The following is a 19654-nucleotide window of genomic DNA, read 5'->3' as shown; positions in this document are numbered from 1 at the left end:
GGGGGGGGGAGCCTGCTGCCTCAGCCACCGCTGCCACCAGCCTGCCTGTGAGTGGAGCCCGACAGACTCTAGGAAGGGGTGTGGGGGGACGCAAGCCGCGGCCAGACGTCGGCCGGGAAGAACCACCCTCCACCAGGAAGCCCGGAGCGGGAACGAGGGGCCAGGCCGCCCCCCCCCCACCCTCCTGGGGGCCCGCCCCCCACCCCGAAATGAAGACACCGCCAGCCAGGGAGCTCTGTTTCGCAGTGCTCACGAGCCTTTAATTCATTATGAACCTAGAGGCAGGGGAAATTAGGCAAAAATACAGCGCATCCTTAATCTTGGGTGGGAGCAAAATCAGGGCGGGTGGCTTTGTTTTTCGTTTTTGTACATAGACACGGGTATACGTTGGTGGGGAAATGTGCGTTTCCCCTTCGCGGAGCCGCGGCCTGTCTGCACGTCGCCCCAGACCCAGACCCAGACCCAGACCCAGACCCAGAAAGACCCCGCCTGGGTCTGGCCCACCCCTCCGCCCGAGGGCCAGCCCCCTTCCTCCTGTTCCCTTTACAATATAAATAGCATTTTCAAACTACATATGAACACAGTGCCGGCGCCCCGCGGGGCTGCCGCATGCAGAGGGGGACCCCCACATCCGGCGGGCTCCCCGCGGCACCTCCCGCCCCCGCCCCCTCCAGGGCACCTGCCCCCCGCCCCCACCAACGAAACGCAAGGTTCTCGGCTCATTTACATCTTTTCTGTTCTCCTTATATAGTTCTTTCTGGCCTGGCAACCAGCAGAACACTCTTTTTAATTTTTTTTTTTTTTTTTTTTTTTTTTACACGAGCAGATTCTGCCGGCAATCCCTGGGCAGGACGGCAGGGGCCGCCGCGGTGGGCGAGGCTCCCGGGGGCAGCTGGGCGGGGGCCCAAAGCCCCTCACAAGCTCGCCTCGGAAACCCCGGTTCCTCCGTGCGGACATCAGCGTCCCCCAGACGCACAGACCCACGTCTCCCAAGCAAGACGCGGACGCCATCGGCCCCTCGGGGTCCAAGGCAGGCACCCCTGCGCCGGTGGGGCGGCGGCCAGGGCCTGGGGCCACGGGGTGGGGGTGGGGGGGGGGAGGAGAGCTGGCTGGTTTCACATCCTCCCTCCCCAGACAGCCACGGATGTCACCCACGCTTGTCGGTGAACAGACGCCCGGCCACGCACACGGCCGGGAGGGGGGACGCTCTGGGGACACGGAGCCTTTTGCAAACAGCGGAGGCCCCCGGCCGGCAGTGCAGTCACGAGGGGAAGAAGCAGGAGAGGGAACAAACCAGGAGAGAGCGTGTTTATTTCGTGAAGGCGCGCGTGGACCGGAAGGGGGCTCTGTGACCCCTGCAGCTGGTGGTCGCCCCCAGAGGGAGCAGGCAGGGCCGGCCGCCCAGACCTTCGCCAAGTCCCGGAGAGAGGAGGGACGGGCCGACGCCCGTCACCCTGTCACCGGCACCCTGCCTGGCCTCCCAGGTGCCACCGGGCCTCCCCGCATGCGGGGCACCTCCCTGCCGCTGGTGCGCAGACAAGCGAGGTTTTAAAACAATGACCAACAAACCAACAAGCCAACAAAAAACCCGAGATGCTTTTATCTCCCTCAGCGTATCTTGGTTCTGGAAAAAAAAGAACGTTTGTGTTTTGTTTTGTTTCGTGTTTAAAGCCACAAATCTAGAAAACAACTTTGGGGATTTTTTTTCCTTTTCTTTGTTTTCCTTTTTTTCCTCGTGTTTTTTTAAACAACAGGTATTTCTAGAAAGAGCCTCACAAAGGTCACGTATGTACAGAAGTCACAACCTCCAAGGCTGCTCAGGAGGCAGGCAAAGCAGTAGCACCTTTTCGAGAAGAGCTTACATGGTTTACGAATCTGAGTCGTGGGGGTGGCGCGAGTCCCCGGCCGGCCCCCCCAGAGCCCGCGTGGCCCTGCTCCCTGAGTCCGGGGGCCGCGTGCCGGCGTCCTGCTGGCTCCTGTCGCCGCAGAGCGGGGGCGGCCGCGCAGAGGTAGCCTCTCGGGGGCCGGGGAGGCGAGGACAGGAATTCACAGCAAGCAAACGCCAGGGCCGGCCGCCGCCTGCCTTGCTGGGCCGAGGGGTCGCCGGGCGGCCGGCTGTCCTAGAAGGGGGCCCCGGGCCGGCACTGCGCCCGCAAGAGGCTCTCCATGAACGCTAGGTAGTCCGGGTTCCGTCCTGAGTCCTCGGGGGCGCGTGGGGTGCCCACCCGCGGGCGCTTGGCGGCCTTCACCTCCTCTCCCGAGAAGGTGTTCTCCTGAGGTGCCCCCGTGCTGAGCGACTGCGGGAGACCAGACGGCACGGGGGTTAGCGTGGCAGCGGGGCGCCCCCAGATCCGTCTGTGGGAGCCTGACCCCTACGGTGACGGTATCGGGAGGAGGCCGTGTGAATGGGATCGGGGCCCGTAAACAAAGAGGCCCACGGGAGCTCTCCCTCTCCCTCCTGCCACCAGAGGGGAGGCGTCTATGACCTGGAGGCCGCTGTCCCCAGCCACCAAATCTGAGCCCACACGTTGGCCTCAGGACCGTGACAGACGACGTCTGTGGTTGAAAATCCCAAGATGCCTCGTCACAGCAGCCCCTCGGGGGGCTCCGTGCGGGCACCCGGCTGAAGCACATGCCCGCGGCCTCCAGGCACGGCCCCTCAACCAGTGACCTTCTGGGAGTGACACCGGTCGCCAGGGACGGCTGCCCAGCGTTCCTGCCTCTGCGTGAGCCCCCGATCCCGTGTGCGAGCCATCCAGGCCCCCCTAGTCACGGGCCCCAGGGCCAGAGCCTGGGCTGTCCTCCCAGAGGGTGGCTGGGTGGCTGGGCTCCGTCTGGGCCCCCTGTGCTTCCCGGAGGGATCCTGGGGTCAGGTCGGCCGTGAGACCCACACCAGCTCTTACTTTGAGCTCATTCACCGATGGCCACAGCCCCCTGCTCGTCAAAACCTTGCCTTGGCATTAAAGACGGGAGAAACACAAATGCAAAGGGCCCGGGAGAAAAAGCCCCGTCACCATCCCTCGCCTCTGGGACTCATTGTTCCCTTTGAAAAGGGATGAGCTTTGGAGCAGCTCTGAGCTCAGGTTTTGTGTTCAGGCGGCCTGTGGCCGCTGTGCACCGAGCACAATGCCCCCCCCCCCCCCCCCCCCCCCCGCAGATTCACCTCCTCCTGGCTGGGCTGTTCCAGCCCTGCGACTAAGGACGAGGGGGAGGTCAAGGCCATTTGGACAGGCTGCTTCCACAAGGACCACTAACGGCTTCTGGGGGCCACGTCCCCACCCCGTTCTGCCACTTACCAGCCGCGACCGGACCCTCTTGGGGAGCTCCTCGTCCAGGGTGAAGATGTCCCCGCGCTTCACCATCAGCTGGGACCCGTCCTCGAACTCCACCTGCAAAGGGAGGCGGTTCTCAGCGGCGCCCCGCTGGCCAGCCCTGCCCTGGCGGCCTCCCCGCCCCCACTCCTCAAGTAGGAGCACCCAGAGAGGGAGGGGCGAGGGGTGTGCCACGGACAGATCCAGGGGCTGGCGGACGCGAGAGAAAGCAAAACAGCCAAGGACGAGCGGCCGTCGACTTTGGTGGCTGGCACATGGGTGATCTTCTTCTAAGATTTCAAGCTGCTGAATAACTTCCCTTCCACAATCACGGAAAGAAACTCACAACCACCGCGATTAAAAAAAAATGCGGGGCGTGGGACTGTATGCCAAAAAATGCTTAAAACAGTAAATTTTATGTCTGTATGGCGTACCAGACATGCGGAGTCAGAAAGACAACTTGGGGGGAAAGTATCGGACAAGCGGAGACCCCTCCCCGCTTAAAGGCCTAAGAAACCCTGAGCGTTTATGTCCCCAGCGGGAGCTGGCCACGGCCCATCCGTGGCTCCGTCCCTGCCCCGGCGAAGCAGGGGCCGGCTCACCTGATAGACGTGGCTCGTCACGGAGGAAATGAACCTGGCCTTGTACATGTTGCCATCCGCCCACCGAAGCTCCACAAACTCCCCCTCGGGTGGGGGTCCCAGCCGGACACAGTCCCTACTCTGCAAGGGAGGAAGGGGGCGGCAAGTGGGGCTTCAGCGCCTCCCATGCCTCCCACTGTCATCTGCCCGGGCCCTCGAGTGTGTGCACAGGAGGGGAGTGGCGTTCCGGGCCTGAACTCTCCCAGCAAGTGCGTGAGCACAGGCGGCCGACTCTGGAACTGACTGCTTCCTGCTCAGCGTCTGCACAACCCGGGGAGCCCTCCTGCGGTGGTGGGGCCAGGGGAGCACCGCAGGGGCCTAGCCGGCTTCCCGAGGACAGCCCCGCCCCCCCCACGTGCTCCCCCTTCCCCCCTCCGCCCTCCCCCCTCCCCGGCTTCCCGAGGACAGCCCCGCTCACGGTAATGCTCTCCGGGTAGAGGTTGTCGCTGTAGGACCCGTCGTCGAAGTTGACTTCGTAGAAGGTCTGCGTGCTGGTGCCGATGACCCGGCAGCGGTAATAGAGCCCGTTGCGGTTCTTGGTGATGACCATCTGGCCCAAGGACACGGCCCTCAGGAACTGGACCTGGGGGCGGCGGGGACAGGGCCTTGTCGGCGCGCAGGCGGCCGGCCGGGGGTGGGGGCGGGAGGGGGCGGGCGGGGCACTCACAGTGTGGCCCCCTGACTTGTGCTTGAAGCAGGTGATGGAGACAACGTAGGGCCAGTCGTCAGGCTCCATGAGGACCCCGGCGGCGTGGGCGCAGGTCACGTGGAAGGAGGTGGAACAGTGCTCACAGGAGCACTGGATGCAGGCTCCTGACACCTTCTTCATCCGCTTCCGGCAGTACACGCACTTCTGGGGGGACACAGGCCGAGGACATGGGGCTAGGAGGCCCTTTCCGGGACCCCCGGGGCTGTCTCCCGGGAGCGACCCACACCCCGCCCCCCAGCCCCAGGGCAGGAACTCAGCAGCCCCCGGGGGCTGGCGTTTGTTGGGGGAAGCACTGTGGGAAAAGCCCGCAGAACTCTGCGTGGCCAGGGGTCTTGGCCGTGGTGGGTGGAGCCCCCCCCAGACCCAGCCAGTGGCTTTTCCTCCAGAAGCACTTGCGGATCCTCCTCCCCCCACGGTCTCTGCGTAGCTGCCTGGGACACACGCACGCGCACGTCCCTCGGCCGGAGCAGGAGCGAGGCGCCCACCCCCGCCGCCCCGCGGACGGACCCCGAACACACGATGCGCAGGGAGGGAAGCAGACACGAGAGGCCACGCGGGATATGAGGCCACGCGAGTGGAACGTCCACAACAGGCTCATCCACGGACGGGAAGGGGGCTCGTGGGGGCCGGGGGCTGGGTGGGTTGACAGCTGATGGGGACGGGTTTCTTTCTGGGGAGGTGGAATGTTCTGGAACCAGATCATGGTGATGATTGCCTGAATCCGTGAACGTACTAAAAGTCACTCAACTGTACTTTGAAATGGGGAATTTTACCTTAATTTTGAATATAAGGCACCGTGGAGCCGCCCCCTCCTCCTCCCGGAGGCTCTTCCCCAGGAGGGTCCGCCCCGCAGGCCGGCCCTGCCCCCTCCCCGCCCCGAGGGCGGCCACTGTGAGCATTTCCTACACTTACTAAGTGGGCCTTTATCGCTCTGTAAACCGTGTTCAAAGGCCAGATAAGCCGCGCAGCACAGGGCACAGCAGGAGCACGCCCACCGCCGATCGATGGCAATGAGATCTCATTATTAAACTGTCAATACCTAATCCCGCCAGCCCGCGGGGCCGGGCGCACAACCACAGGCGGGGGCGCGTTAACCCTCCAGGACTGGGCCTCCTCCGCAGGGGATGGAAGGCGCAGGGAGCCAGGCCCCCACCTGCCGGCGGAGGCCCAGGAGGACCCAACAGCTGGGCTGGCACAGCACAACCCATTTCAGCCCGTGGGTGGCGGGGCCCTCATCCCGAGCTCCCGCGTCGCAGAGAATGCAGGCCAGGCCCCCACCGCACTATTTGTCGGAGCCTCCGGTGCTGGGCGTCTGGGTCTCCCTGGGTGGAGGCTGTACGGAGGGGGTGCAGGGAGGGCGGACATCGTGCACAGCGGTGGTCTGGGGCAGCCGGGGTCACCGACGGGCGTGACGCTGGCCGTGGAGGCTGCTCTTGCCTGCAGACGCCCCCCATCGCCCCGTACCAAGTCCCCTGTGCTCAACCTGCCCCTCACGCCCACCCGCCAACCTGCTCTGGCAAAGGCCCACCCTCCCTCCTGCACCAGCACCGCCAGACGTCAGCGCCTCCCCTCAAAGCAGGGGTGACGAGAGGGCAGAGCCGGCTCAAACCGCCCGCCCCCCACCAGCCACGCCTGTACCACCCCCGTAGCTGATCACAAGCTGACTCGCTTGGAGTCTCCACCGGACCGCGAAGTCCCTCCAGGTCCCATCCCAGCCTGGTGACGGGGCTGAGCATGGGCGCAAACCTGGCGAGCCCGGGAGGGGGTCTGGGCTCAGGCCCCCGTAGGCATGGGGCCCGCCCCCACGAGCCAGGGCAGCCCCAGTGCCCGGGGCCAGAGGCCAGGTAGTCATAGGGACAGACAGATGGACAGATGACCAGGAGTGACCATCCCCGAGCCCGCGGCCAGCACGTGGCCCTGGGAAGGCGGGCGGGTGGCTGGACAAGCAGGAGTTAGCTGCCGGCTTCCTCACGAGGCTCCATTAGGCAGTACAAGTGAGCCTCATGTAGAAGGATTTTTAATTCATCGTTACAAGTACTGGTAATGAAGAGGCTGCAAGCTGGAAATGTCAGATGATCCATAAAGCGTCTGGGAGGGAGGATCTATCACGGGCGCCAAGCACGGCACCGTCACGTCCCCTGAATAATGAAGCCTTTTACGCCCGCCTTCCCGGAGGAGCCCCCTGCGGCCACCCGGCCCTTTCCTGATCACCTGTCGGGACTCGGGTGGGGGCAGTGCTGGCTCCGTGACCAAGGCCCCCGCCCTCCCACACGGGCTCCCTCCTGCTGCCCCGTCAACCCGGCCGGGTGGCCCCACAGGACCCCCCCGGCAGGCCCAGAGCCCGCTTCCTCTGCCTTCTGCCCGCCTGCATTCCGGGGTGGGCCACACGGGTCCCCGGCGAAGCCGCCCGCGAACTCACGGCCACGACGAGCCTGACGGCGGGAGCTTACGCACAGTCAGGCCCCGTGAACGCTCACCACACAGGAGGCCACGGGCGGCCCAGCCGACGGAGGGAAAAGCTGAGGTACAGAGAGGTCAGCGACCTGTCTAGTCACAGGGCTGGCCGGTGGCCTGCTCATCGTCCCGCTCCGTCCGCTGCCCCACAGGCTCCCCCAGGGGCGACCGTCCTCATCGGTGCGCAGAGGAGGCGTGAGCCCCTCGAGGCCACAGTCCACCGGAGGACAGCGGAGGATGGCGACGGAAAGCGCGACGCGCGTCAAGAGGGGCCTAGTTACGGGATTCCTGCAACTCGGTAGCAAAACAGCAATCCGATTCAAAAATGAGCAAAGGACCCGAATAGGTATTTTTCCAGAGCGGACGTCCGGATGGCCAACAGGTACGTGCAAAGGCACTCCGCGTCACTCATCGTCAGGGAAACGCAAATCAAAACCACGAGATCCCAGCTCACGCCTGTTCCAACGGCTCCTACCGAACGGGCGAGTGTAGGCGCGCGGGCGGAGGGAAGGGAGCCCTCGTGCGCTGCTGGTGGGAACGCAAACCGGGGCAGCTGCCGCGGAAGACAGTATGGAGGCTCCTCAAACAATTAGAAGTAGGGGATGCTGGGGGGCTCAGTCTCTTAAGCGTCCGACTTCGGCTCAGGTCAGGATCTCACGGTTCGTGAGTTCGAGCCCCGCCTCGGGCTCTGTGCCGACGGCTCGGAGCGTGGAACCCGCTTCAGAGTCTGTCTCTCTCCTTCTCTGCCCCTCCCACACGCTCTCTCAAAAATAAGTAAACGTTGAAAAAATATAACTAAGAAAAAAATTTTTTTTCATTAAAAATAGAACCGCCAGGGGTGCCTGGCCGGCTCAGTCAGTAGGGCATCTGACTCCCTGCGTGGGGTTGTTGTGTTTGACCCCCACGCTGGGTGTAGACATTACTTAAAACATTAAAAAAAAAAAAATGCAGCCACCATACGATCCCGTAAATTCCACTACAGGGGTATTTACCCAAGAGCACTGAACACGTGATTTCAGAGGGGTATCTGCACCCCCGTGTTCAGGGCCATGGCCGTGACCCAGAAACAGCCCAGGTGCCCGTTAATGGAGGATGCACTGCGGGGATGTGACGTAGCCACAGAGAGAGGCAAACCCTGCCATCTGCAGCCACACAGACAGACCTGGAGAACACTGTGCTCGGTGACAGAAAGCGGACACAGGACACGTCCTGCGTGACCCCACTCGCAAACTCTGACAGGCGGACAGCAGAGCGGTGGTGGCCGGGGTAGGGGAGGGGGGGCGTGTACGTTCGGTGCGCGAAGCTCAGTCCTGCAGGACAAGGGAGCCGCCCGCACCGCCAGACCGTGCACTGGACAGTCTGTCAGGGGCGCAGAGCCCGAGGGAAGTAATCGGAGGAGACGGGGGCAGGCTGTGCGGCGCCCCCTTGTGCGGGACGGCAAGCACAGGGCTGCTAGATTGTGCAGAGACCGCGTCTCTGCACACAGACCGCAGAAGCCAGGGGCCTGCTGCGCCTTTAAGAGCAAACAGGTTTGGCCAAACTGCAATGGGGCGTCTGCGCCCCCTGCGCCCACAGGGCCAGGACCCCAGGGGACGTACCAGCTTCCACCGCTGCTCGGGGATGGCGCTGATGTCCACAGGGTGGCGCTCCATCACGTTCAGGAAGCGCACTTCGGGGACCGCGATGGCACAGATCACGTGGATCCACCTGGTTGCGGGGAGGCTGGCGTCAGGGCGCACAGGCGATCCGCCCCTGCTGGCACGACCACCGCCCACCCCTGCGCCCCGCGTGGCCGCCGGCCGGTCGGGGCTTACAGGATCTTCAGGGGCAGTCTGGGCGCGCTGGGTCCTCCCGGCCCCCCACCCCCAGGGGGAGCCCCCGGCCACCCACCTGCGGTCGGTGGTCATCTGCAGGGCTCCGCCCCGGAGGTTACAAAGGCAGCACTCCTGCGGGAACCAGACAGCCCGGTGGTGAGGTGGTGAGGGGGCAGGGCCACCACCTCGCCGCCCTGGGGCCGGTCCCACCCCTGCCCGCAGTCCTGATGTTTCCGACTGACTAGGCCGCCCAAGGTCACCCTGGGGATCAGGCCGGGGCCGGGTCCCCAACTGACTAGGCCGCCCAAGGTCACCCTGGGGATCAGGCCGGGCCGGGTCCCACAGGCCTCTCGGCTTTCAGAGCACCACCCAGCCGCGGGGGTGAGTTACCGCAGTCCAGGCGTGGGCCGTGCACCGGGAACACGTCCAGCCCTCGTTGACCAGCTCGGGGCGGATGCCGTAGCAACCTGCAAACAAGCGAGGGTGGGGGGACCGCTGAGCCAGGCGGCATCTGTCGCCAGGACGCCCGCTGCAGCTGATGGGGCCTTCTGGAATTCGGCAGCGGCATTTAGGGCAATTGCTCTCCCCACCCTCCCTCCTGAAACCAGGCCACTGCGCACAGCGGGACGGTCTAGAAATGGCTTGTTTGAAACAAGTAGGGGAAAGGAGAGCGAGGCCCCCTGCTGGGGCTGCTCAGCCGAGAGCGGCCCTCGCTGTCTCCAGTCACATCTAAAAGGCCCAGGCTCTGCAGGCCAGGGGAGGCTGGGAAGCCTGAAAAGTGACCAAGCAGTTGTACGCCACGCAAAGTGGGCCTCGTGGATGCCAGAGTCCAGACGGCAGAGCGGGCCGGGCCGGGCCCTGTGTTCAGGCAAAATCACTACTCAGGAAGCAGAAGTTGGGAGGCTCTGGGTTACCCAGATGGTTCGCTTAGGACCTTGGCCCTGGTTTAGAAACGGGCAGGCAGCAGGGGCGGGGGCGGGGGGGGGGGGGGGGTGGGGGAGTCAAGAGGTCACGCCCCAGAGCGAGGGCTCTTCTGCCCTACCCCCGGGGTCGCCATCCGGCAGTACCAGGGGACCTCAGCCACCAGGCCACAGAACTGTAGTGTTCTGCTGTGTCCCCACAGAGGCTCTGAGGGACAGCAAAGTATTCCTCCTGGAGGAAGAGGGGGCCCCACCTCCCTCCAGTGCCTGGTCTCGGGGGTTATGCTGGGCCTTCTGCCTCCCAGGCTTGTCCCGGAAGCTAGACTCAGGCCCCTCCAGAGGGCGGGCTCAGCCTGGGCCTATGCTCCTAGCAGGAGACAAAACGAGCTCTGGGCAGGACTCCGCAGGGCAGGCCCTGAAATGAAACAGCTCCGGAAAAGCTTCCTTCCCTTGCCGGGAGCTCGGGCTCGCGTTTGCTGCCCCTAACACCGGAGAAAGGGGCACACACCCATTTTCTTGTCTCGGGCTGAGTCGGGCCCTCAGGGTTCGGGAGGGGGGCCGGTCACCGACGGCAGGGACAGATCAGATCCCCTGGACCATCTGTAGATCTCAGGCCTCGGTGGAACCGTCCGAACTGGCCAGGGGGGAGGCCGCCCCGTGACGCCAGGTCGTGCGGAAGGCCCAAGACGGCAGCCCAGAGAAGGGGGCCCGCTGGCTCCGCAGACCTAACCGGGTGGGGGTGGGGGGGCCCAAGCCACAGGTGCCACAGCTGTCCTCCCACGGGCCGGCGTCCGGGCCCAGGACTCACTGGCATGAACCTGCAGGCAGCACTTGGCGCAGGCGATCAGCAGGCTGGTCCCGTCGTCGCCGATGTAGGAGTTGGCGGGAAGGGGCTCCGTGTTCTCACCGCCGGACGTGAAGCACATCTCGGGGATCAACGGCCGTGTCTTCTGGCCACTTTTGGAAGGGGGAGCCACCGAGGGACCCTCCCCGAGAGAGGCCTGGGGAGCCTCCTTCTCGGTCTGTAGGGACTGCAGGAATAGGTCGCCGCCTTCAGCGGGGAGCCCACACGGGGCAGCACACGGGGCCAGGCGCCGTGGCCCTCCCCGACTCTGCCCCGTGCCCGCGCCTCTCGTGGCCTCGTCCTCCAGACACTCCGCGGGCTGCTTCTCACTGTCCCCCGGAGGCTGCCCTGCACCCCCCCCCCCCCAGCCCTCGACCCTGAGGCAAGAGCCCTCAAGAGATCCTCCTCAAACACAGTGAGTCCCTGTCCTGCCCCCACGGAAAACCCTCCCAAGTCAGAGTCATAAGACACTGTCCTGCCACCCTCGCTCCCCACCCCAGCTGCCCCTCGACTCCTCTACTCTAACCACGCCAGCCCCCGGGCTCTGCCTCCAACACCACCCTGCCCCAGGGCCTTTGCGAGCGCCATTCCTGCTGCCAGGAACCTTCAGATTTCTGCTCACTTACGCTTGGGAGCCTAGCCCACCCGCAAGACCGGCGGCCCCCAGCCCTTCACGCCTGCTCTGTCTGTCCACATGGCCCTGTGACTGAACCTCTGTGAGGTGTTCCCCCTACTTCTGACATATGTCCCGTAAAGGCTGTAGCCCAGATCCCGTCCCATGAACAGACTGTTACGAAAACACCCTGTCTGTGGCACCCCGGCCCGGCAGCCCCCAGCCGGTCTCAGAAGTAGCAGGACTCTGCACTGCTCCTGACCTGGGAGGGAGGAGCCCCGCTGGAGGCACCGTGCCTGGCACAGGCTTTCCTCACCCTCGTGAGACAAGCTAGCCCCGGCCCCCATCTACAAGGGCTCTGACCGGAACCGTGGGCGCAATGAACGTTAGCTACTGGACTGCAGAGTCCCCAGCGCCCCGACAACCAGCGGCGTTAAGAGGGACGCGCCTGGAGAAGTTGTCTATGTCAAGTTCTGCAAACACTGAATCTGTGTAGAAACAGCGCCCCGGGCAGCGCTGGGCCGCAGGGCCCTTAAGACAAGTGCGCTGCCCTGGGCCTGGAGCCCAGAGCTCGGGTAGCCCGGCTGACTCAAGGGAAGCGATGGGTGCCAGGCCAGGAGCCAGGGACCCAAAGTCAACTCGGCCCGGGTCCCACCCTCCAGGGACTCCCAGTCCAGGGGCCGATGAACACAGAGAGTGGGAGCGAGGGCGGGTGAGCCTGGGGTGCGGGGTGCCCGGGGACAGCAGGTGCAGGAGGGCTTAGGAAAGAGGAAGCAGCTCAGCAGACTCAGGGATGAACAGAAACCTGTCTGGCAAGGCAGGGGGCCGGGTAGGTGGGCGGGTGGGAGAGACCTCGGGGGTCAGCTGTGCGCACGGCAGGGGACAGATGTCACAGCAGAGGAAGGCCGTGCGCGCCCCGTGCAGAGGCTGGTGGAGCTTCCGGCCAGGGAGCCCGTGGCTAGAGTGGCCTCCAGAACGTGTGCCAGGGCCTCGGGCAGGGCTCCTGCCAGGGCTGTCGAGGGAGGAAAGAGCTGGAAGGCAGGTCAGGGTGTGGGGGAGGGGCCACGGGGAGAAACAGCGGTGAAGCAGCAAACAGGGCAGGGCCTGGTGGCCGATGGCTGGGAAATACAGGACAGAGCGGGGCCCAGCCAGGAGTGAGTGTAGGACAGGAGCGTCGGGCTCAGTGGAGACCGCCTGGGGCTCCTCACAGCCCTGCTGGGTGACACGGGGTGTCCTGCCTCTCGGCCTCTCGGCTCAGAGGCCCGACCGGTCAGGGCCCGGCTCCGTGCCGCCCCTGGCCCCTGAGGGACAGCTGAGGCCGGCCACCTGCTGATGGCCACCCGCACGCCCCCCTGCCAGGCCCCGCTCCCTCCACCGGCTGCCCCGTTTTTGTGCCGTCGATCAGTCACTCTCTGGTAAAGCTCAGAGGCCGGGCTCCCCCCTTCTCCCCGCAGCCTTTCCAAGGGCTTCACGCGGCCCCAAATGCCGACAGCTTCTGCCGCTCCCTCGGCGGCTGTCCCGCACCCCCCTGGGCCGCCCGCTGGGCGGCTCCAAACTGCTCCCACAGCCAGCGGCCCCTTGGTCTCCACCACCCTCCCCGGAGCTCCCTCACCTGGGTGTAAGGGTAGAAGAGAGTGCAGATGGCACAGTAGGGCTCGGTCAGGGCGGCCGCCGCGTTGAACTTCCTCTCGGCCTGGAAACCGGCAGCCTTGTTCTTCCACTGCAGGGAGAGCAAAGACCTCAAGGCCTCGGGGCCACTCATGTCCTCCTCCCCGGAGAAAGGGAAGGCTTCTAGAGGAAAACAGGAGGGCGGGAGGGGACGGAGAGAAACCTGGGCATGGCTGGAGGCCCAGAGGAACCCGTCCCCACCCTGCGGGCACTTCGCTGCGGGGAGCCCCGGGGGTGACCGGCCCCCACTTCCGCGGCCTTGGCGGGTCTGGCGCGGACTCCCCGAGCTCAGCCGCGCCGAGAGAGGCACGCGGGGGGGACCGAGGAAGAGCGGCGTCACTCCCCTGCTCCGGTGACCCCGTGCCACTACCAAGACGGAGGCTGCAAACAGCCGTCCCTCCCACCTCGCCTGTCACCTGTCACGCCTGCTCTGCTCTCGCTAGCAGCCAGCCACGCCCCAACCCCCCCCCCCGCCCCACGGCCCACTGCCTCGCTTCCTGGGGACCCAGGGCTGAGCCCCCCGATGCTCCACAGGAGCCCTCCCCGAGAAGCGGGTGCTCAATCCCCAGGCCCCAAACCTCACAGCAGCTGGGCCGGCAAGGCATGGTGGGAAGAGAACGCAGACAGGAGCCTGGAGGCCTGGGCCTCGAGCCTCAATGAGAGTGAGGAGGAGGTCAGTGCAGACCCCCAAGATGCACTTGTGGGTCTCCTACGGCCCGGGGCGGGGGGTGGGGGGCTGGACCTGACTCACGGGCCAAGACTGCTCTGCCTGGGGACACGGAGACCCCAAGCAGGCCCAGGCACCCTGCCGGTGACGAGAGCTGTTGGCCTCCTTCTGTCGCCAAAGAGCCCAGGCCCAGACGGTCTCACAAGAAAGCGCCAGAAGGGCTGGTGGGGGAGGCCTTGGAGGCACTTTCTGGAAAGGTGACGCTACAGTCTTTCGGACAGTAAGGCCACGTCTGGCCCCCCTGTGAGCTTCCCTTGCCCTTGGGGGCCCTGGCCCTGCGGTCCCAGGTGCTTCCAGAGCCCCTCCTGCCCCCCGGCCCTCAGATCAGATGGGGAAACGGAAGGAGCCGCCCAGACGACTGGGCACAAATTCCACATAAAAAAAGGCCGACGCTGAGGATGAAAACCTGGCTTAGCGGGATTTCTGCCGGAGGACTCAACCCTGGCTCTTGGCTCTTGGCTCCCCAGGTTTGTTCCAATCTCCCTACAGTGGCCTGGCCGCAGGACAGGTCATGGTGCGACTCTGGGGACAGCTGCCCCCCCCCCGCTCCTCCCACCCCGACGTCGGCGTGGCACTGCTCCTACGGGCACAGCCCTAACCCTAACAGCAGAGTCATTTCTCAACCCCCGACACAGGGGGGTGCGGCCGACGCGGGGCCAAGTCCCGCTTGCTCGCTTGCTGGCCTGCTCTGCAAATGTTCCAGAGGCCTAACCCGTACCAGGCATCCGAGCAGACCCTGAGCCCTGAGCCCCTGAGAGGGAGAGGCACGGTCCTTGCCCACCTGGGGGCTGCACAGGCCACGGGAGCGGGGGCAGGGGCGGGGACAGCCCCCCCAGGCCTGGGGGAAGGAGCCTCTGGCAGGAACAGCACCTGCTCGGCTCTCACGAGAGCAGGTGCGCGGCTCAGTAAAACCACAGGCAAAACGCGCCACATCAGCAGTAACCCAGCCTCGGCATTCCCAGCACCCGCCACGGGCTCAGCACCACGGGCACGCTCCGTGGGCACTGGCTCCGTGCGCCTTCCCGGCAGAATGCCCCACGGGGCCGGCAGCCCTCAGTTTACAGATGGGGAGACTGAGTTATAGAAACGTTAAGTGTGGGCTGTGGTTGGAGCCCCAGGACCTGCGCCCTGCCCCTCCTAGGCCACGTTGTGCATTTCAGGCCCTGGCCCCGGCACAAAGCGCGCACCCCAAGGTGGGAAACAGCGAACGGGGGTGGCGGCAAGGCCTTGGGGTGGTCAGGCCGGACTGTGGGGGGCGCTGCAGGAGGAGCGGGGGCTACTCAGTCCAACATTCCGTGCAGGGGTGGGGGTCTGGGGGCCCGACCTCGGTCGGTGGTGGGGCAGGCAGCGGAGGGAGGCCAGGGCACGGGCCACCGGGGGAACAGGCGTCCTCGCTCACCCTCGTCACTCGAGGCCTCCTGCTTGACCACGGTCAGCGGGGAGCGGGTGGGTGGCTTGCCCAGGGGGTGGCGTCTGCTTTTCTTGATTTCCATCTTCAATTTGGAAAATGTGGACGGTGCCTGAAACGCAGAACAAGAAGCATCTGGGGAGGGCATGGCTCTGACACCCAGAGCAGAGCCCGGCCTCCCAGGGCAGAGGGGACGGCCTGGCTTCCGCAGCAGGCCGGAGTCCCCAGCCGTGGGATCAAGGCCCCAGGAAGGGCTGGCCGGGAGCTACCGTGGTTCCTCTGGGATGCACCGAGGGGGCTGGTTCAGGCGAGCAGGGCCGTGGTGGGAGCACCGGGCAGGTGGGAGCCCCAGGGACCTCCGCGGACACCCTCCTACCTGCACCTCGCCGGCTCTGCTATCCTCCTCGGGACCTGTCAGCTCCATGGGGGCCGCCTGTTCCTTCCAGGTGGGGCCCCTCTGGGCAAAGTGCTCAAAGGCCTGCTGGCAGGACACGCGGCCCTTGTCACACAGCGTGCTGGGCCGCGGCATCACATACAGCATGGGGATGATGGGGCGTGGCTTCACCTCTGGCTCCTCGCCAGGTGCCTCGGGGGGCACGACGTTGAGAGGCGGTGGGGGGGGGTTCTCCTCGGCTGGCGCGGGGCCCGGGGCCAGCGCTGGGGACTCCAGCAGGGGTGGCAGCCTGGGTGCCTCCTCGGCGGGGAACTGGGCGGGTGGGGGCGGCGGCAGCTGGGGCAAGAGGGCGTGGTGGGGGTGCAGGGGACCATAGCTCTTTTTCTTCCTGTCGCTCTTGGCCTTGGCTGGCCGCAGCTTGCCCCTTCCGTCTTCTGTGGGGAAAGAGGAAAAGACAGGTCGGTGCCAAGGCCAGCAGCCACACACCCTCCTGCGAGCCCCCCAGAGAAGAGCCACATTGTGGTTCGGACTCCTGCAAAGCGGGGTGGGGGTGGGGGACTGCTCCAAATGTCATCAAGGAGCGGGACGGACGCAAGGCAGTACCCAGGTTTTGTAGATTTCTACACGTAAAGCGTACGTCCTGTGGAATCTGTTTTAAAGCGAAACCTCAAACCCCAAACCGTGAAAAGTGGTCGCTTGAGCAGAACTGGAGAGCCTGCTGGGCCTGGAGGGCCACCCCCGAGGGCCGGTGCTGGGGGATCTCCGGCAGGTGGCAGGGCGGGAGGCCGGCCAGGGGTGTCTTCAGTGGTGTTTTAACTGGGGGCCAGCACATCAGAGAAAACTGAACGGATGAGCGAATGTCTGGTGGAATCACGGTCCCCAAAGATGCCCGCGTCCTGCGAATGTGGAGCCTGACGTGGCGGGAGACTGCGGAGGGGTTAACGATCGTAGGACAGGAGAAGGTCTGGATGGGCCCAGCGTACTAACAGGGATCCTTAGAAGCCCAGGATCTTTCCCAGCTGTGGCCGGAGGCAGAGGGACCCGCGGAAGAAGGGTCAAAGACACCCTGGCCCGCTGGCTTTGATGATGGAGGAGGGGCCCCAAGCCAAGGATGCGGTGCCTCCAGAAACGGGGAGAGGCAGGGAACAAACACACTCTCCCCCGGAGACCCGGGCAGGGGCCAGCTCTGCCTCGTTTCAGCCCCGTGCGACCCGGGCCAGCTGCTGCCCTCCTGGTGCCAGAACGTACGTGTGAGTCTGAGGTCACAGTCGTGGAAGCCACAGGGAACTCTGTAGGTCGTGACCCCCGTGAGGCCCGCCGTGCTCAGGACGAGGCATCGGGGACCCCTGCCCTCAAGGACTTAACCAGCCTGGTGGCCCACTGGAGCACGGAGCCCACAGCACACTGAGCCCTGGAACCCCCGAGCCTTGCCTGCCCCAATGGAGAATGGGCACACTCGCTCAGGCCCTCGTCTGCATGTCCCAGGTCCCCAGGGGCAAGACGTCACATGAGCAGTGACGGCAGAGGCTGCCTGGCCTGCCTAGGCCCGAGGGCCTCCTGGGGAACCCGGGAGGAGCTGGTCGCCCTGCTGAGGGTACCTACGGTCTGGGTCTCCCTGAACCGGCCCCGGAGAAAATAAGGATACGCCGGGGGCCAGGGCTCCCTCCCTCTCCAAGAAAGCAGCCACCAAGGTGAAGCACCTGCGTTCTGGTTTGCAACAGGGCCCCGTTTCACCTCTTGCCGCAGAAACCCATCCACGTGACCTTGAAAGAGGTGAGGCTCCCAAGGGGAGGGTATTTCACGTCACCCTTGACCTGTGCCGACCCAGGAAGCCGGCAAGCATGGGCGTCCCATCCTGCAGACAGCCAGCCCCAACTGCTGGGACGGAGCCAAACTGCCGACTCGCCCCCCCCCCCCCAACACCCCACGGCCTCTGGGAGCAGTGGAGCCTCCAGGCCAGGCCCCCTCCCCTCTCCTCCCCACTGCTCCCCATCTGCAGGCCACAGTCCTGCCCTGGCTGCAGGGATGGCCCGAGGCCTGAGCACTCCGAGGGCCTCCGTGGGACTCCTCCCCCTCCCCGTGCCACCGCCCCCCCTGCAGGAGCCCGACTGCTCCCGAGGCCCCCCTCCTGCCTGCGCCTCATGAATAGTTATCTGGCTGAGGAAAGCACATAATAGACGTTCTCTGCTCTGCAGACAAAACCATTTCTCCCCTACAGACGCGGGGCTTGGATGGCTATGAAAGGTCGCCCGTGGAGGTGGGAGAGAAGCGTCTGGGGTGGAGGCTGGGGGGGGGTGGGAAACGTGGAGGTGCAGGGAGAGGAGGTGGAGAGACAGTGTGGGAGGGAAGAGGCTCAAGGTGGGGAAGAGACGTCGGGGGGCGGGGGAGAGGCGTGGGGGGCAAGCCACGTGGCTGGGGGCGGGGGGAGCCCGAGCAGGGAGAGACGTGGGGAAGCCGTGGCAGGGGTGGGGAGACGCAGAGGAGGGGACGTGCCGGGGGCAGGGACACACTTGGCGGGAGAGACGTGGGGGGGGGGGTGACCCAGGGCCCCAGGGGCGAGCGGCGAGGCAGGTCGGGGCTGCACCGGCCCTGCTGCTTCTGCTGATCTACAGAAAGGGCGACGAGGCTGTCCTCCTTGTGGAAGACGCGCTTTCTGATAAACGGCTCTGTTCTCTAAGGAAGCGCGACACTCCCACCCTGACGGTGCAAACCTACCGAACGGAAACCCAGCCGAGCTCTCCCCAGTCGGAGGACAGTGGGACCCACTTGCTGTCTCTTTACTATCAAGCAAGAGGCCCTTACTGTCCAAGAAGAACACGCCGGGCCTCTTCCCATCTTGCAGGCTCTAGGAAACTGAGGGGGGACACACCCAGGGGACCGTTAGGGGACGAGCCAGTGGCCAGGAAGGACACGTGGGTGCTCAGGGCTCTGTCCTTGCCGGGGGGGGGGACCGTGTCAAGCCCCTCACCTGCCTGGGCCTGAGGGAACCCTGACACGGAGCAGGGGACAGTCACAGGGGCGGGGCTGAGGGTCCTGGCCAGGGATCTCCCCCGCATGTGAGCCCGTCCCCTCCCTCGAGAATGGCAGGGACCGCCCCCCACCACCACCCCAAGCTGAGGACGTCCCAGCACCTCACGTGCCACGGTAAGTCACAGCCAAGAACCCCCCACCTTCACATCTGAAAGGCCTGCCTGGTTGGGGAGCTCACGGCTGGGGCACCGAAGTTCCCCAAGCCGAGCGCGCCAGAGTTCCCGGCGGGTCTGGGCCCCTAAGCTCAGCAGCGCTGCCCGCTGCCCGAGCCCCTGGGCTGTGAGGCCCTGAAAGGCCAAGCCCCGGGGTCTAGAGCCAGCCTGGCCCTCAGGGTGGGGTCCCTCGGGGCACGCTGTACCCGGGAGGAGGGACAGCTCGATGGTGGGACGGGCGCCGCCCCCGCTGTGAGAAGGCACAGCGGCCATACTAACTAGCCACAGGCGGGGCGAGCTCCCCTGAGATGACCATGACCCTCCAGGAGGAGGGAGCCCCTGATGGCCCAGCCAACCGGGGCGGACACGGGCTGCCTTCCTACCTCGCTCGCGCTCGGGACCCCGGGGTCCAGGCCCCACAGGGCGAGGCTCTTCCTGCACCGCCTGTCCCGGCCCCTCCCAGCCCTGAGGAGGCTTCCTGCCGGGGACACTGAATCCCGCCCGTCCTGCGTGCGCAGGGCCCCCTCCTCTCCTGCCCTCCGCAGGTGTGTGAGTGACAGCGTTCACTGTTCTCCCTCCGCAAACCCAAAGCAAAATCCCCACTGCTGGCGAACAGCACGATCCCCAGCACTTACAGCTCGTGGGGACATTAAGCTTGGATATTAAAGGAAGTCTGGAAAGCACTTTAAGATCTTCCACTCTTCCGACGACGTGCGTTTGCCATCACCCCCGACTGTGAGCGCTTGCTTATTCAACGCGTTCAGAGTTTTCTGCTCCAAGGGCTCGGGGGACGTCTCACAGGACGCCTCTGACTGAGGCACAGGGCTCTCGGCCGTGGCGGCCACGTCCAGCACCCCAGAGGGGCGGCTTCCTCTCCAAAGCGGCCACCCCCTACCAGATCCTCCCTCCTCCCGGCCCTGGCAGGGAGCACGGATGGTGCATCTGGAACTGGGGGGGGGGGGGGGGGGA

At 65.5% G+C, this 19654-nt stretch overlaps 1 protein-coding gene across 13 annotated transcripts in view; it reads right to left on the bottom strand.

The window, feature by feature from the left end:
- Window positions 1-234: 234 nt before the first annotated feature.
- Window positions 235-19654, bottom strand: part of KDM4B (lysine demethylase 4B) — a 132492-nt gene continuing 113072 nt past the window's right edge. For 8 of the 13 annotated variants that reach the window (XM_042928097.1, XM_042928102.1, XM_042928095.1 and 5 more), the window contains 11 exons: window positions 15486-15937; window positions 15101-15221; window positions 12919-13097; window positions 10658-10880; window positions 9320-9396; window positions 9006-9061; window positions 8714-8822; window positions 4371-4805; window positions 3914-4033; window positions 3297-3389; window positions 235-2297 (listed from right to left, as the gene is read on the bottom strand). In XM_042928097.1, the coding sequence (XP_042784031.1) occupies window positions 2121-2297; window positions 3297-3389; window positions 3914-4033; window positions 4371-4805; window positions 8714-8822; window positions 9006-9061; window positions 9320-9396; window positions 10658-10880; window positions 12919-13097; window positions 15101-15221; window positions 15486-15937 (2042 nt within the window). In that variant the 3' untranslated portion in view covers window positions 235-2120. Of the gene's footprint in view, window positions 2298-3296; window positions 3390-3913; window positions 4034-4370; window positions 4806-8713; window positions 8823-9005; window positions 9062-9319; window positions 9397-10657; window positions 10881-12918; window positions 13098-15100; window positions 15222-15485; window positions 15938-19654 lie in introns of those variants that run through there. The other 5 variants (XM_042928091.1, XM_042928096.1, XM_042928092.1 and 2 more) reach the window with 4 other exon arrangements.

Source organism: Panthera leo, chromosome A2 (assembly GCF_018350215.1).
Source record: "Panthera leo isolate Ple1 chromosome A2, P.leo_Ple1_pat1.1, whole genome shotgun sequence".
Taxonomy (NCBI): domain Eukaryota; kingdom Metazoa; phylum Chordata; class Mammalia; order Carnivora; family Felidae; genus Panthera; species Panthera leo.
Note: the sequence above shows the minus strand (reverse complement) of the source record. Positions and strands in the feature narration are given on the sequence as shown.